At 33.7% G+C, this 17,222-nt stretch overlaps 1 protein-coding gene across 1 annotated transcript; it reads right to left on the reverse strand.

The window, feature by feature from the left end:
* Positions 1-6,005: 6,005 nt before the first annotated feature.
* On the reverse strand, positions 6,006-7,219 carry LOC124438640 (forkhead box protein G1-like). Its single transcript, XM_046988814.1, has one exon. The coding sequence runs from the start codon at positions 7,176-7,178 to the stop codon at positions 6,006-6,008; it is 1,173 nt and encodes a 390-aa protein (XP_046844770.1). The 5' UTR covers positions 7,179-7,219.
* Positions 7,220-17,222: the final 10,003 nt, after the last annotated feature.

Consider the following 17,222-nt stretch of genomic DNA (forward strand, 5'->3'; position numbering starts at 1 on the left):
AGATGGCAGTTAAATCGTTCTCTTGCTTTTAAGGCCGAGTTAAAGCCTGCCGTTTGTGTTTTACAAGACGTTTTGTACGTTTTAGGCGATGGATTATTGAACAGATTTAGATTAAAAAACTACAATGTCTAAAGCATTACTATACAACTATACATGTGGACCTGACTATAGAAAATTGTTGTGATTTTATGTGTTCCCTGGTTATACATACTGATGTTTAAGGAAATCAACTTATTGTCAAGGTTTTAAATCCCTCCAAGAAAAATTCAAAAGAAAGAGCCGTCGAGTATCAACTTAAAGAAGCTTTAGAGGTAAGTAAATAATTAATATACATGTACCATTTAACTGTTTCCGCTCTCGTGTTTTAATTTTAATATTCTTTTATGATAGCAAACTCTTTGGCAAGGTAAATGGTTTGAACGCGGTAGTATCGTTACATGATTGTGGATGTAGATAGTCCAGGTTGGTAGAATCCTTAGAACGACTGTTGTTGATGATGTGCACTAACGTTCGAAAACTTGACATTCGAAAGGCATTCATCGCTGTAAAATATTTTATGGAGACAGATCATAAAACACTTCAGTATATATTCTTTGATTTTATAACATATTGTGTTGGTCTTCACAGCCATTTCGTCACAGGTAATTATTTCATTTTAATTCGAGACAGTCGTGCTCATTTCAAACGTCGCATTTTAGATGCGTCGAATGCAATTAAAACAAAAGAAAATAAGAACAAATTCCTCGTTATGTTTTGTTTTAAATGCATACGACTCATTTAAAATGCGGCATTTGAAACAGACCTGACACTGAGCTCGTGTTTAATAATGTGTCTTTCGTCCCTCGTATGTGTTGACGTCTGTTCTATTTTTTCATGAAAAAGTGCATTTTTCATTGGTACATCCATTTATATTCAACATAACTGATGAAGTGAAATTTGTAGCACTGCAATGTCATAATTGAAAAGGAGAATATCATTTTACTTGTGTAGTTTTAGTGAACAAACAAAATAATATGCTTGTTTCTACACTTTGACTATTGATGTGAGGTTTGGTGTGAAACAGTCTACGTAGTTAAAACACAAAAAGAGCGACTTGAAAAACTTCATAGCGAGCTGTTAGAATTATGTTGAACTTAAGTAACGATGCAGAACGTTCTAGTACGATTCAAACATTTGGCTTGGAACCACTTGGAGAAAGAAGAGAGAAAGTAAAAGCAAAATGAATGAACAAATTTCGGGATGAAAATGGTCTTGAAACGTTTAAAGATCATTTCACTCAAAAGCTAAAGTGTAAGTCGCGGTCTTTAAAATATTTTTAACATCAACTGTCTTTCTTTGCCATTTCGCCAAACAAATTACATGACAAATAGCTGTTTGTACTAAGGTGCACATCTGTGTAATTCTGTTCCAATGAAATTGGCTAGGTTGAGTAAAATCAAAACCAAAAATGACGACAAATGTCATTTTCAACATTCTTCACACATTTATACAGGATATATATAAAAAACAACTGGACAGTTAAAAAAAGTTGCATAATTCATCAACGCTCGAGATTTGTAAAAAAATTGGTTTGAATAGTGAGTAGGAGTTATACTTCCGATAGTTTATTTGACAGTAGCTAAAATTGTTGCAAATTATATCCATTTTGTTTTGGGAATTATGTGTTGCCAAGAAGCTCTTTTGAAATAGCGTCAGCAAGAAAATGACACAGCCAAAAAAGAAATTGTAGAACATGGGTTTAAACATGACGCATGTTGTTTAAGCTAACAAAGTTTCAAGGAGCTTGGCTTCAGCTGCGAAGGTTTTAATATAATGGCTTTAAAAAAGAAAAACACAAATAAATCGGCGAATGAAATGTCTATTAAATGTTCATTGACTCGTGTCAACTTAATTGAAAACGAAAAATTCTTAAGTTCTGGTTTGTTTTTCCATTCATCGTTTGACCTGACAGCCGCATGCACTCAAACAGGAAGATTCGTAAAAGTTTTGAAAAAATACTTCTTTGATCGACAATCTTTTTCAATATTTCTGGTTGCAGTCTTAGTTGATTGCACCAATGTTGGCCAACATATCGATAAAGCCATAAGCATTCCTTCAGCTTAAAATCTTGCGAACTATTTTAAATCGTATGTATTAAATTAACGTTAACATGAATATTATTAAATCATGATATGATCTTCGCATTTTGCTGGACAATTTAAGCAATTGTCTCATGAACCTGAAAAATTCAGGTGTCTCAACGGGATTCAAACCCATTACCTCTGCGGTGTCGGTGCAGTGCTGTGACCAACTGAGCTATGAAGTCGCACAGTGGCGAGCAGGTCAATTTTGTCGGGCTCATGTTTTCTTGTGAAAGGAATGTCATATGAAAGAATGTTTTATGCATTGCGGTGTTTGAAATTAAATGAAAATATGATCTTTGCACTTTGCTGGACAATAAAGTGCGATCCAGCAAAGTGCGAATATCATATCTTCATTTAATTTCAAACACCATTGCATAAAACATTCTTTCATATGAATATTATTGTTGAAGGTTTTTACAAATGCCATTGAAAGTCCATTTGACATGAAAATTTCACTATTTAAATTATATTTTCATTTTTTCATTCAACAGTATTTTTAAAATGGCGGTGTAGCTACTTTTTAAAACAGTTTTTAATACTATTAACTAATCACAATAAAAGGAACTCTTCTAAGTTGATGTAAAATATTAACAATTATACCTGCTACTTCAAATTCTCGTAAAGCTATGTGACATCACCAGTTTGGAAAGCGGAAATTACATAAACTTCGATATCGTTAAAATGAAAAGCGATATGAAGTATTTGTTTTAGAATATGGACTGTATTTTTGAAAATTATTTTGAATGAAAATATAATCTAAAAAGCACAAATTTTATTTCATTTCCACTTTTAAAAGAAAAACAGAAAATAATGGCGAAAGAAATGTGCATGAAATAATCATTGACTCGTGTTGATTTAATTAAAAATGAAAAAGTTCTTAAATTCTGGTTTGCTTTTCCACTCATCATTCGACCTGGCAGCGGCATGCCCCGAACGAGAAGGTTGGAAAAAGTTTTGAGAAAGTATTCCTATGGATCGCCAATCATTTTTAATAATTCTGGATGCAGTCTTGGTTGATCGTACCAATGTTGGCCAACATTTTGAATAAGTCTTAAGCATTCCGTCCATGAAGATCTGTAGTGGACTTTATTAATCTTCCCATTTTTCTTATATGTGCAAGGATAAACATAGGCGTCACTATCTATTTGACATTTCCAATCAGGGGGTTCACTATTCAATTGTTAAAGTACACTCAATAGGGCATAATTTGTATTAAATGGCTGTTGGTTTCCAACTTTACGCAACATTTCCAAATTTTATCATCTGAAAGACAAATAAGGGTGTTTTAACGCTTCGTTGGCTGATGGTGTGTCTTTAGGTTGTCGCTTTAACATCCACGAAAGAAGATCTTCGAACGTGGCATCCTTGATTTCGTCCAACACAAGAGGGTTTCCTTCCAAAAGGTTGTCCTATAAAAACCGTTGAGGTCCAAAACGATGTTTCCCCTTTCTTGCAACGTAATAAGCCACCATTCCCGCGTTCTATTTTTAATAAAAAAGATATCATAACAGTCACAACGTGAGTGGTTAATAACGAAACGTTAAAAAAGAGTTATTTGTTAAATACAGAATTCAACAATATTTAAATCTCCACAACGAACTCCTACCATAAGATCAGACTGTTTTTATGGCGGGCTGAGTTAATTGATGCATTCACTTCATCATATGATTCTGGAGCTATCTAATATTTAGCTCCTCTCTGTTGGCTCTCATATGTCGAAGTTTCATTTAAGAATTTTCGACTCATACCAAAGTTAGCGATTAAAAAATTTCCTTGTACATCTCGAAGAACGTTTTAGAGTCTTAAATCCCGATAAAGAATAGGACTTGAGCCACTGTGAAGATCTGTTTAGCCTTTTAAGATGTGCTTCATGACTTTGGAAAGCGCTATTTGAAGTGCATCTAAAGTAGAAGGTTTCACAAAACACTCCAACGATTTTTCACATAAATCTATTACCATTTATAAATATTCAGCATTTGGTTGTTCTTCAGAGTACAAATTATTCACATTATGTTTTGAATGCTTTGCATTAAATTCATTCAAATTATGTTTTGATTGCTTAGCTTCCTCTGTGTAACTATCTCGATTAAGTAGTTTTACTGCTTTCCATAACCATCTTTTCCCAATCAAAAATAAACACGGGTTCCACCACTTCCTTTGCCAAGTAGAAAGACTTTCTAGAAAATAACAAGTACATCATTAACATATATTTAACCCTTGTTGCATGTTATTTACGATATACCTCCATCGTTTTAAACTTTTTCCGATGCATTGTTGATATGTCAACGCACGTCCAAGGTTCAGACAGTATGTCTTAAATTAAAAGAAAAGTGTGGCATTAAGGGAACTGCAATTTCTTGTTTTTATTCTGTTACTGCTACTAGTAAGTTTAATGCTCACATTTTTCTTATAAAACATTCAAATAATGATCGAACTATTACGGGAAGGTGTTGATGGTAGTAGATACAATAAAACAAAAGATTGAAGCCATTTACAATTGATGCATGACCGTTGTACTCATTTGCATTAAAGCAATAACGTCCGTGTATATGATTGTCAGTTGCAGTAAAATAATTTATGCTGTAGCTAAATGGGCAAAAGTCATTACTTATTCAATAAAGAAAACAAAAGATATTGTTTTTTACAATGAAATCAATTTTTTCAGAACAACATCGTTAAATTAGATGATAATGGCGGTCGTTGTCATTTGTACATTAGAAAGAAAATTTTTTTTGATGAAACAGTAGCCCAAAATTTTATCACTGTTGGTTTTTACTGGTTGTCTAGCAAATTAAGTGTTAAGTTGTTGTTGGAAAGTTTCATAAATAAGTTTGTAGAGGGGTGCAAATATACAAGGAAATAATATGAAATATTAAACCATACATCGACTTCATTAGCTTATGGATGGCAAATTGTTAAGACAGAGCTACACAAGTAATAAGCTAAACTGAAGGTAAGGGACTGATTACATGAGCCCGTGTAGCCTGGATTCAGCGAAGCATTAAAGGATTTAGGCAAATGGAATTGATTCAATACATATAAACACATAAAACTTTTTGAGCAATTTTGCAATCTTCTTACTTTATAAAAGGGAAAAACATTTAAAACGAAAGCAGCCATTATCATTGCTTTGCCATTGTATTATAATCTTCGAGATTATCATTTGAATTGACAATTGCTTTGTGCATTTTTTTTCCCTAAAAATCTGTCATAATTGTCAAGAAGAATTTTAATGAAATCCATGCTTTTAAAACAAGTAGTTTAAAATATTTATTACAATTTAAGATGCTTCTTATGAAAAGTGATGTATAAATAGTAAGGATAAATGTAGCTAGTTTGCAATGTATATTTTACATTATTCCATCATTCACTTCCTTATGAATTCATTGTTTTAGTAGAGTAAACAAATAAATTTGCATAAAGCAGGATTAAAACGAACGGGATAGCTTCACCATCGGTTCAAGCACGTTAAAAGTATTTTTTTGCTGTTTTTATCTATTTCACATAGTTTTATAGAAGCTCCGTGTAACTTGGATGTTTTCATTTGTTTATAGGTCCTCTAAAATGTCTATGTCACAAAAAGTTCAATCGTAACTTATATGAATTTTGTAAATACTAACAGAATTCAACTAGCATAAACATACTAAAGGATCAACCTATAACGGTTAGTTTTTAGGAATGTTCTTTTTAAGAATGAAAAAAAAACACTTTATAAAAACAAATTTATTTCAAATAAGCAATAGCGAAGATCAGCCTATGGAAAATTAACGTACAAACATAAGATTTAAGGATTTATCACAAATCGTCGTGCGAATGTCTTCATGTGTTTTCTATTTCTGTTTAAAGTCACAGAATTTCATGAAGATTTTCCACCCTGAATTTTTATCTAGTGTAAAATGGGTCTTCTTCGTCATCTAATGATTCTCTATAATTTGCTGATGGCTTTTTATACTGTTCAGGAATGCATGTAATAGGCTGACATATAGGGGCTTTAAAAGGTTTATATTGTTGTGTAGCTACAGAGGCGGATGAACACTGTACAGTATTGTTTGTACTGTCCTGGCTTTCATACGTAGAAGGAATTAGTTTTGGTATAAAGGGTATGGAGGGTATAGAGGCTAACAAAGAATTCGATAAAGTCGGAAGACTATCATTAATGAGATTTGCTCTTTTGCGGGAATTTGATTTTTTGGAGGCTGATGAAGTAGCTATGTTTTTGTTAAGAACCGGATTAACTTCAATTGGTCTTTCATTTAATGTCTGGAAGTTTGTCTCGGACGGTGCAATGGAGGCTGGCGCTCTTATTTCATTCCCTCTAATGAATCTGCTTGGTCTACGTAAATTAAAACTGTCATACGTTTCGCCAGTGATATAACATAAACTCGGGTTCATTTTCCAGAAATGCCAATTGACTTTATCTTTCCGAACTATTTTAACAAACTTGTCGTTCCTAGATAAAGCTATGTTAATCGCTTTACGCCAATCAAATCCACAATCGATGAAGTAAGGGAAGTTATCCTGCACATAGTCACAAATTTGATGCCATGTCATTTTACTACGTGATGAACTCATGATTGCCATCTGGATTAGTTTAATGTAATTGCAAGTTGGTCTTTCATAAGATGGCACCCGTTGCGCATTCTCCACTTCTTGTGAAACACTATGGATGCAACTAATACTTTCACGGTAGTCCGGATCTATTGTCCAGTAACGTTCGCTATCTTTATCACTCGATATCCGATGTATTTCAACAAAACAGTCAAAGTGTCTTAAGACTTCTTTAACGTGAGCATACCAACAGGGTGGAGCAGTTGCATAAACAGGAAACATTTCGATGATATCTTTATAGATTATGGATAACGTTACCTTTTTGTGTGGTGCATTCTCAATTATTTCTTTAAGAAACTGAATATAACGGTAAGGTGTGTGGCTTGTGGATGCTGCTGATTGTTCTTCACCTATTGGTACACTGCATGACGAGAAACGGAATTTAATGTAATTCTCTGTTTCAAACCGTAAACTGCTTGCAGAAACCGTAGCTGTTGCCTCTGTCATGTCTTCTTTGGAAGAATCTTTTCCCGATGTGTTTGAACTCATATTTCTTCATCAGTTAATGTTGACTGAAACTGTAAACCTTGACGAATGGAGTTTGACTCAAATACATGTGCAAATTTATTTGACTGAGCCAATCATTCAATCAAGTATTGACATGGCTTGTGATTTGAGACAAAAACTCACTTCCGTCTCAAAGCCCAATTACGTCACTGAGTCCTGTTTCAAGCTTCGAACTTTACATTCACCGAACGCATTACTAACAAAAGAAAATGAAATGAACTTCCTCTTTATCTTTTGTTTTAAATGCTTTCGGTTGACGTAAATTTCGATGTTTGAACAAGGCACAAGTTTGCTAAATGCACGCAGAAATCATTTGAATATACAGAATCAATTGCTTTGCAGATTTAGGGCTGTTTATATGAGCCGGGTAGCAGTGATTCAGCGAGGCTTGAAATGATCTTGAGTAAATGAAAGGAGTCAAAACTTCAAGCTCAAAACTTAAACCGTTTCTTAAGCGTCATAAATCATTTTACTTAAAATTTTACATTCAGGCTAAATTATTTGTTTCCATTTTAAAGGTTTTGTGATTTTCCAATTGCCTAATTGATTTAACGCATTGTTGAATCCCAGCTACCCTTGCTCACGTGAACAGCCCCTAAGTGACATTTAATGAATCAGCATTAGTTAATTTGGTCTGCAATAGCTGATTGTTCCGTTTGTTTTAATATACACGCGCGTCCATGTTCGTAGCAGCTTATGAAAATATGATAACGTTTTTGAAGTCCTTTTAAAGCGCGGACCACACTATCGTTGAAATGCAACGAATTTTGTGACGAGTTGCTTTTTAACGAGAATTCGTGACGACCCTTTGGTTTCACGCTGTGCAATTTTGTAAAACCATTCATGGACAAAAAATCAACGTAGGAAAAATTTGCTATTAATATTAAAGAAGAAAATATTACTGCTTTTACCGTCCAAACGACAATGGCTATCCGAAAGAAGGCTTTGGACGCATCCAATAAATTGAAGACGACTGGATAAGTATAAAAATAAGCATTTCTTGCCAATCTGCCATGTTGCCTGTACAACAGTGAGCACACATTAGTCATGTAATGCTTTATGTCCAATCGGATCGACGAGATCACTCGTCAATCGATGATGATTTCGGTGTGCATGCTCATCGTCGACAAATTCGGCCGTGTCGTCATAATTTTTTGTTAACGAGCACATCATTACGAAATTCGTTGCATTTCAACGATAGTGTGGCCTGCGCTTAATTTAATTAATAATATACCCTGAGATATATCTTTACTGTTATTGATTAACTGCAATGCAGTTTTTCTGTAATTACACCGTGAAATTTTGCAAAACACAAGTAGATGCACAGTAGATTGTAGCTTGTGTTTTGATTTGCTTGTAAGTGGTTGCAGTATGTCGGTGTAGTACTGTGAAACTTTGTAAGTAGGTGACCCACAGAATGATACTTTTGGTCGCAAGGGTATTTGTGGTCTGTAAAGTTTAGGTAGTCGTGGTACAAAACAACTAAGTCGATAGTAAGTACGTTCAGATGTAATGTTAGACTTTTTCAAAGAGAAGATCTTGCTGTTAAGTTTGCGCAGTAGTGATGTTGTTGGGTTTCGTTTGTATTTTTGAACGTTTGTCTGTCATTAACAAGTGTGTCCATTTTGTCGAGGTAATATGTATTGTCCATGACCCCAGTCACTTGTCGTTGAGTCGTTTGAGTGCTTGTCGCTTGTCCTTTGTCAAGTTGTTAGCAACGATCGATTACAAACAAAAATACTACAGCAAAAACATTCATATTGTGTTGTTAACTCCCCATGCTTCACAAGATTAATTACCCTTCATCTTGAAAAATAAGTGATTCTAGGGACACACGAAGCAAAAAGTACTTAGACGGTTGAACAATATGCTCAAAATTACAATTTCGCTGTACACATCCAACAACTATTGATTCATTTCATGGTGCCATTGTAAATCATATAAAAGCAAATAATCAATGTGGCCAAAAGCATTAAGTGTGCACAATAAGCAAGATATTTACGTTTTACTCCTGATGACGTCATCAAATTATCGTCAAATTCATACATTTGCAAATTCCGAAAATCGTAAGTGCCATTACATAGACTAATTTCAGTTTGGTAAAAAAATACATTACACCGTTTTATTTCGGTCATTCATTTTTATCATGATGCTAATAACTTTTGTCTTATACCACAGACAGACATGCTAACTCACCCGGTTTTTCCCAGCTGTCACCTAAATCCTAACACATATCACCTGAGCACCTGATTCGCAATCAAATTCACCCTTTTAAAACTTTTGCAGTAACATGTATTTAGTAAATGTGTATTTTGAACGAATCAAGTTTGAGGGATTGTTTAATTGAGAACTGTATACAACATTACATTGACGAACAGAAGAACTTGATAAAAAAGAGTTTTGTATAAACAGAAAACCAAGAAAACCCAAATAGATTTCTTCTTCATACAAATTGTATGAAAGATTTGAACGCATAACCTATAAAAGCTCAATATTTTTGCCATATAGTCAGTCCGACCTGATTCGTTCTAAATTATTTCACCAACTATATCTTATTAAAGAAAGGTAAAAGTGATGGAAAGTCTGCTGTCCTGGACATTTCTTTTTAGATTTAGGTGACAGGGATAAAGGTGTGCAGGCTGGCAGATCTGCTTGGGCTATAAGTCATTGATCTGAAAAAATAGTACCTTGATAGAGCTTCTACGTATGAAACCATTATGAAAGTTGAAGCCAGTTTTGATTTTACAAACTCGATTCTTGGGACCACTCAATTACAATATGGTGTAGAGTTTGCTGAGCGATTGTCACGATGCTTTGTTCATTCTACACCAATTGTTACTCTCGAAACTGCTCCTATTTATGTACAAGTAATCTTGGACAAAGCATCGTCGCAATAGCTCAGTCAACTCTACGCCATATTGTATTTGATTAGTCCCAAGAATCGGGTGAGTAAAATCTAAACTCGTTTCAGTTTTCATATGTTGAAGCTCTATCCAGGTAGTAGTTTTTCAGATCAATGGTTTAAGTAAACACCTTAAATTGCTATATCAGCATTTTGGTAGCAAATAATTATTGATGTTTCATAAACGAGTGACTAAAAGTAAACTGTATAATATACTTCTCCACTCATCTCATGCTAATCTATCTAATGGTACTGCAATTTTTTTTTTGATAAATATCGCTGACATTATCGTGGAAAAATGTAAATATCTGCTTATTGGGCACACTATTGCATGCGACAACATTGATAATACTTGCTATTGCATTATTTTCTACAACACTATGAAAGAAATTATTAGTTGTGAAAGGTGTGCAGAGTAGGATTTTAGACATCCACATACAGTGACATTACGTTGGTCACCTTCAACAAATGCAACAACAATTTTTCATATTGTGTTGCGACCATAGTTAAATTTTGTGTGTATTTGGTGTTAAGGAAGTGTAAAGTAGACTGTTGGACAATATAGTTACCATGTTTTGAAAAAACTTTTAATAGATATTTTCAAGTGTTTCTCTTCTATAACCGGAAGGAATATACACCACGCCATCGATATCAACTGTCATGCATTCAAATTGTGAATTATAAATGTTGCAAATTTTGTGCGCAACGGTTGAAGTTGTCACAATTGATTGTTGACATTTAAATAAAATCTGATGATCTGCAGAAAAAATCAGAAGTTCTCTTCAAGGTCGGCGGAACATTTATAATTTTTTTGGGAGGGTGTTGTTATTCATATATGCATGTTTTACTTTGTTAGTTTTAATTGACATCAATTGTGTTAACGGATTATAACATATGAATATGTGAAAATAGCCCACCCAATTATAAATGTTCTGCCACCAGTGGCTCTTGGTTAAAGGAGACTTGAAACTTATCTAGAGCCATTGATAAATACCTTTTGAAGTAGCCCAATGTCGACTTCTCCTTTGTTTAGTGTTAAAACAGTTGTCTTGAATTACTAATTATACAGTTTGATACTCGACTTTATTTACTTTTTATAGGCAGTGTTGCCATGTGGCAGCAAAAACAAAACAATTTTAAACACGAGAACGAAAAATTTGCCCGCTAAAGAGTTAAAACATCCCCACTAGTGACGCAAATAATTCGATTGTATTGATTAAGACATACTGATCTAATTGTATTCTTTCGTTCACTTGAGAGCCTAGCCTTTATTGTTGACGATTGTAAATTCCTTACAGGGACTGGTAAGCTACTAATTGGAGGTAAAATTCTTTTTGTAGTAAAATATGGACAACGAATTTCATTGGCAAGTGTGCTTAACAGTTATTTCATTAAAAAATATTGTTGATTTGTTACCCACGCTAGGAGCTTGTTTGTCTATCTGTGTTTATTGTTTCTGAGCAGAAGATAACTCATCAAATACTTAAACACATTACAATAAATGCTGTGAATGCGTTTCCCATTAGCTAAAGTGAGCGATGGATTAAAATTTGGCTAAAATTTAAATCCTTTTCTCATCTTGTTGGGAAATTTCACCTGCAACAACAAGAATTCGGCCGCCGATAAAGACGCTTACCAATACCTATCAGGAATTTACAAGCGTCTGCAATTCAGGCTATTGAGAAACTTGCAAGTATATTTTATCTGTATCTGATCCGATATCTGGGTAATTGTACTCGTCTTTGATTAAGTCCTGCAGTAAGTGACCAACAATGAATTATAATAACTGTAAGAAGTTTGTAGAATTGGTAGAGAATGATCGTTCAGATGAGAAAGTTAATGTTTTAATGCACAAAATTTGGGCGTGCCCGTACAATGCGCTGCTGAAAAATATTGCCTATTAATCTTAAAACTGAATTTGTTAGGTGTCAATTAACTCCAAACCATGCATTCTATATAGGGCCATTTTTTTTATTTCAGAGATTCATTTTGTGCATCTATATAGAATAATATATTTAAAGTATATCCTTGGTCCGTCGTAGAGCAATTGAAGCAGACGTGTTGCAAAATTCAAATTTCTTTACAAAATGTGCGTGGTCTGTTTCAAAGTAAGAAACAACCACCTAGATTAATCGAAACTTGAGATTCAGCCATTATCCTTTTTTTATGAGGCTAACTGAACCTAACTTTAATATTGAAAGAAAGATAATGTTTATATTTGGCTATTTTTTTAAAAAGATACTCCATGAATTTTTTATTGTTTGTCAAAGTCGTACAATTGGATCAATCACAAAGGCTTTACTACCTTTGAGCCTTGGATAAATTCATCAAGGGAATAGCGATTTTTACTGTTCTGGATGGAGTTGTTTTACCTTAGTGCAATGCAAATCATTCATCGGATGAAGTATATCCGTTTTATGGATAGTAATTCATTACTTCCTCCATATTTTCTCCTTCAAAGTACACTATATACTCTGTAGTTTATCTTTTGGCAGGCAAAATGTTCATTTTATCGCAAATTGTCACTTTCAACCATTAGCGAAACCATTTTATTTTTTATACAGCATTTACTACCAAATTTAAATGTAAGAAAGGCGTATCACGTTTTTACAGTCTATCCTGTTCTGTGATCTATGTATGAAGAATTATTTGCATTGTGGGACTTAATCTGTGGTCTGGCATTGGGCTCTGCAACATCAATTTATACCCAGGGGCGGATCTAGAGTATGTCAAATCCGTCGCGCGACTGATGTTTGAAATTCAAAAATTACCTATTCATATTAATTAAAAATCATTAATTATTCTTACTTTATTATCGCATTTACTTCGTGATAAAAATCCAGCTTTATTTATTATTGAAAACTAATGACTAATCCAATGAATATTTCGTTGGTAACCAGATCAGTTGAATTTTAATTGACCTGGAATAACCGACTGATAAGCGGGGTGGCTTGACTGGTTCGACGGATAAAGGAGTCTATGAACGCCAAAACGCTTATTTTATTGATCAATGGCCAGATCAGTGGACAGTCTGGAATGGTCTCGACTGATAATAGGGGTGGCCGTACGTATAAGGGAGTCCAATTGCTATCTTACAATTGGTTCATTTGAATTTTTGTTTTATTGTGATTGGTTTGACGGATTTCGACTGATAGCCAACTGAACTAACATAGTCAAGCCACTGTCTGAATTGAATGTTTGATCGTTTCATAGTAATTTTTATAAGCATGATAGAAACTAAACTACAATCAGATGGAATTTATGGAAAACTTTTACAAATTCATATATTGACATGAATGCTGCTGTCCAAACTGTGGATTTTTTTCAAGAGGGCGAAAAATTTCTGGATGAATTGTAAATGCTTGGCAAAGACGATCTCGCGAGCGACATTTCAGTCATTGATGTTCAAAAGCAAGCCAACATTGTTTTGAGTTTTATCAGCAGAAATTTACATCCAAAATCGTAAGTAAAGGACAACTGAAGTGTATGCATGAATGTAATATACCAAAGTCAATTTATGCGAGTGTGTGATGCGATTTATGTTAATATGGCGTATGGTAAGCAGATAGATGCTTCTAAAATTGTTGTTGCCGAAGGACTTTTAGCTATGATTTCTTTAGTGCTTGGGGAATCGTGACCGTTACATGGCAGCCAAATCCTACATTCCTGCAAATATATTTCAATGGACAAAAAATCTGTAGCCATAAGGCGCCATACTATCATTTACTTTATCATAAACAAATGTTTGGGGCTTTTCAGTTTATGATCATTGATCATTCAATCATTGGACAGTTATACTACATATTGTTTAAGATTTGAGAAAACTAACATTGATTACATGAGAAGCTGTTTACTATAACCTGTGATTTTGAGTCTTCTGATCCATTAAGCTTTTTATTTTGACAATTTGACTGGAATGGTATTAAACCTGAGTATATCACATACATGAAATGTTGTCCCATGTCAAATATTGTCCTCTTTTCTAACTGAACACCTTATGTAGAGATTTAAAGGTGTGTTAATCTATGGCTCATACCAGATTATTTGCCATAAATTCCAAAGGGCTATTGATGTATGAAAAGCATTTTCTATAAAGTAAAAAGTCTTCCTATGTATGCAGATAAACCTTGAAATTTGGCAAAACAGCAAAGTATTTTTCATGATCACTAGGTAATTTTTCTGATGATCATTATAATTTCTAAACTAAATCATTTCAGATTTACATTTAAACGAGCTTTGATCATATGAAAAGATATTTATCATAACCAGTAAGCATGACACATGAACCAATTTTAACATTCATGTAATTATATAATTAAAGACATGTTGGTTACATTCTGTTTGTATTTGATAATACAATGCTACTAGTGATTGCGATATAGCACACCTTGCAGAAGATAACAGTCAAGTGAAATGCGTAATAAACATTTATGGCATTAAGTTGTCCTTAACTGCAAATTTTCACTCTGATAATTTTTGCTTAATTAAGCAAAAATTATTCTTTCAAAGAATAATTAAGCAAAAATTATTCAAGCTTAATTAAGCAAAAATTATTCTGCAAAGATTAATCTTTGGCAGAAAAAAATTTTGAGTTTTTTCTCAAAAGGTGAATTTGCTGGCACTGATGTGGAGATGGGTAAAGGGTTACAATAAACTTGCATGGTTTGAAGTCTGAGCTTTTCTATATCTATGAACTGTCACTTGTAGTACCAACTTTCTAACTTAACTCATTACATAGAGGTTTGAATGGGGGTCTCTAGGGGGGTCTATGCCTGACAACTTGGTAGAAATTTTTAAAGACTATATCTGTTTTTGAATAGCATTATTGTAAAATGAATTTTACGTTCCTAGACATGCTAATGAGCCATATATTTGGCATGATAATGAGCCTAAATACTTGGCAAAACATTCAAGTATTGTTCACTTCATTTTTTTGAAAAAACGTAAGCAAAATGTGTTGTTTTACGCAAAACGATGCCCACAAAATACATTTTTATTGCTCTAAAACACTGAAAATGGCATTTTCAAGACTCTGAAATTCAAAATTTCTCAGGGAGAATGCCTCAGACCCCCAGGTGCGGAGCGCCTCCGACGTTTTATGACTGATGTTTGAAAATCCTAGATCCGCCCCTGTTTATACCTTCAGGTAGAACCACGTTTAACTATATTTGATATCCGTTGCGATATTGAAAGAATTTATTTCTTCAGCTTCAGCCGATTTATTTAATAAAACTATTTTGAAATCATTGACGATACTAGGAATCTGATTTTTTCCTGGATTAGCAAATTTATTTCAAAAAGCACGCAGCGGGGCAACTATAAATTTCTGCTTTTAAGTTTCGTTTGGAATTTTAAAATGAAAGTAATAAATAAGTTATTGCAATTCATGTCGTAGTTTTGGTCAATACTGAAACTCCAAGACGTCAATTTGATATTTTGGAGAAATTTGTGTACTTGATATGTGTTGTGATTGTAGCAATGAAAGAATTTCTTTATTCAACCCAACGAGAAAGTACTTAATAATTTTGAGTATTAAAGTTATTTTGATGTTATTGTTGATTTCAAGAATTTTAAGGTGGATCAATTCAATTTCATACCATAAAAACATCATTCTATATATCAACCTTAATGTGAACCTTAAGTTCAAGAAGTAAAGTACAATATAATATTTCAAAGTTTGTCACTGTAGTGTTGAGTCTGTAGTTGGTATATTTCCAAGTATGCATTTATATGAAAAGCATACAACGAGCGAATTCGCACAAACTTATATGTTTGCGATAACTTGCAAATGATCTTTGAAATGTACTGTTTGTACTGTTCAGTTCATGATCGCGTGTACGCCTGCTTCCTGTAATTTAAGCTGAAGAAGCGTCAAAATAGCTCTTGTTAAGTCATTTTAACTATTTGAATCTCTCGAGCAGTAACAACTCTTTCTCTCTTTCTATTTTCCAAATAGCATGAAGGTAACAGCTGACCGAAAATTATTTCTTATTATATTTCACGTTACACCCACAAATTCATATAATAATTTGTCCAACGGAGACGATTTTATTACAACTAATTAACTGCCACCTTTTTATACCATTGTAGAAAATTTTAAATTTCAATTAGAGACTTACCCAAAATTTGAAGTTCGATTTCGGTTCCGCAATTCATTGAATGACTGCTTTTGATTATTTGTTGACATGTGTCCCACTAAGGTTTTATTGTACGTGTAACTTCCTTGTAATTCATCCATTCTTCTTTAGCATTGCTCGCTGTCGCAAAAACCATCACATGGGATTATATATTGCCATTTTTGTAGCAGCGATTCCTCAAAGGTTGATAGAATCCATCTCAATCATGTATTTTGTCTTTATTAGATAACCCTTAAAGCTGGAAGTAAGCTAAAATCTGCAATAGCTGAAAAAGAATTATAGTACAAGGATGTTGTTGATGTGTATGTCATGATATATTCTGTATGTATAACTAACTTTTCTTTGAATCAAAATTGCTTTCATACAAATTAATTTAAAATAGATACACAAACAATCAAATCTCCTCTCCCTACCACCTTTGATAACGAAGCTGTATGTTTGCAGATTGCTGAATTGTTTCAAACTTCTTTTTGTATAGAGCCAATCAAACTCATTCTGCTTTAAACTGTAAGACCTAGAGCACAAGGTATGTTCAATGTCATGGACCCCGGATGATCGATATTTGGGAAGGAGGCTAATATTCATATTTGCATGTTATAATCCTTTGAAAAACATGGATTCCTGGGGAACTTAATAAGGCCTATCATGCATACATGAATACCCCCTCTCCCGTATAATCGATTTTGCGCAATCCTTATTGCTATTTTCGTAATCATCTATAGTTAAAAATAATCTTTATGTCTTCTTCAAAACTGCGTTTAAGGGAATCATTAAGGAGAATATGTACGACAGACGTGAGCGTTGAATTATGGAAATGTGACTATATATATGCAATACTAACAGATGGCAGTTAAAATCGTTGTTTTCCTTTTAAGGCCGAGTTAAAGCATGCCGTTTCGTGTGTTACAAAACGTTTTGTGCGTTTTAGGCGATGGATTATTGAAC

The sequence above is a fragment of the Xenia sp. Carnegie-2017 genome, unplaced genomic scaffold (genome assembly GCF_021976095.1).
Source record: "Xenia sp. Carnegie-2017 unplaced genomic scaffold, XeniaSp_v1 HiC_scaffold_19, whole genome shotgun sequence".
Classification (NCBI taxonomy): Eukaryota; Metazoa; Cnidaria; class Anthozoa; order Malacalcyonacea; family Xeniidae; genus Xenia; species Xenia sp. Carnegie-2017.

Coding starts and splice junctions, on each gene's coding strand:
- LOC124438640 (XM_046988814.1), bottom strand. CDS start 7,178: ATGACAGAGGCAACAGCTACGGTTTCTGCAAGCAGTTTACGGTTTGAA.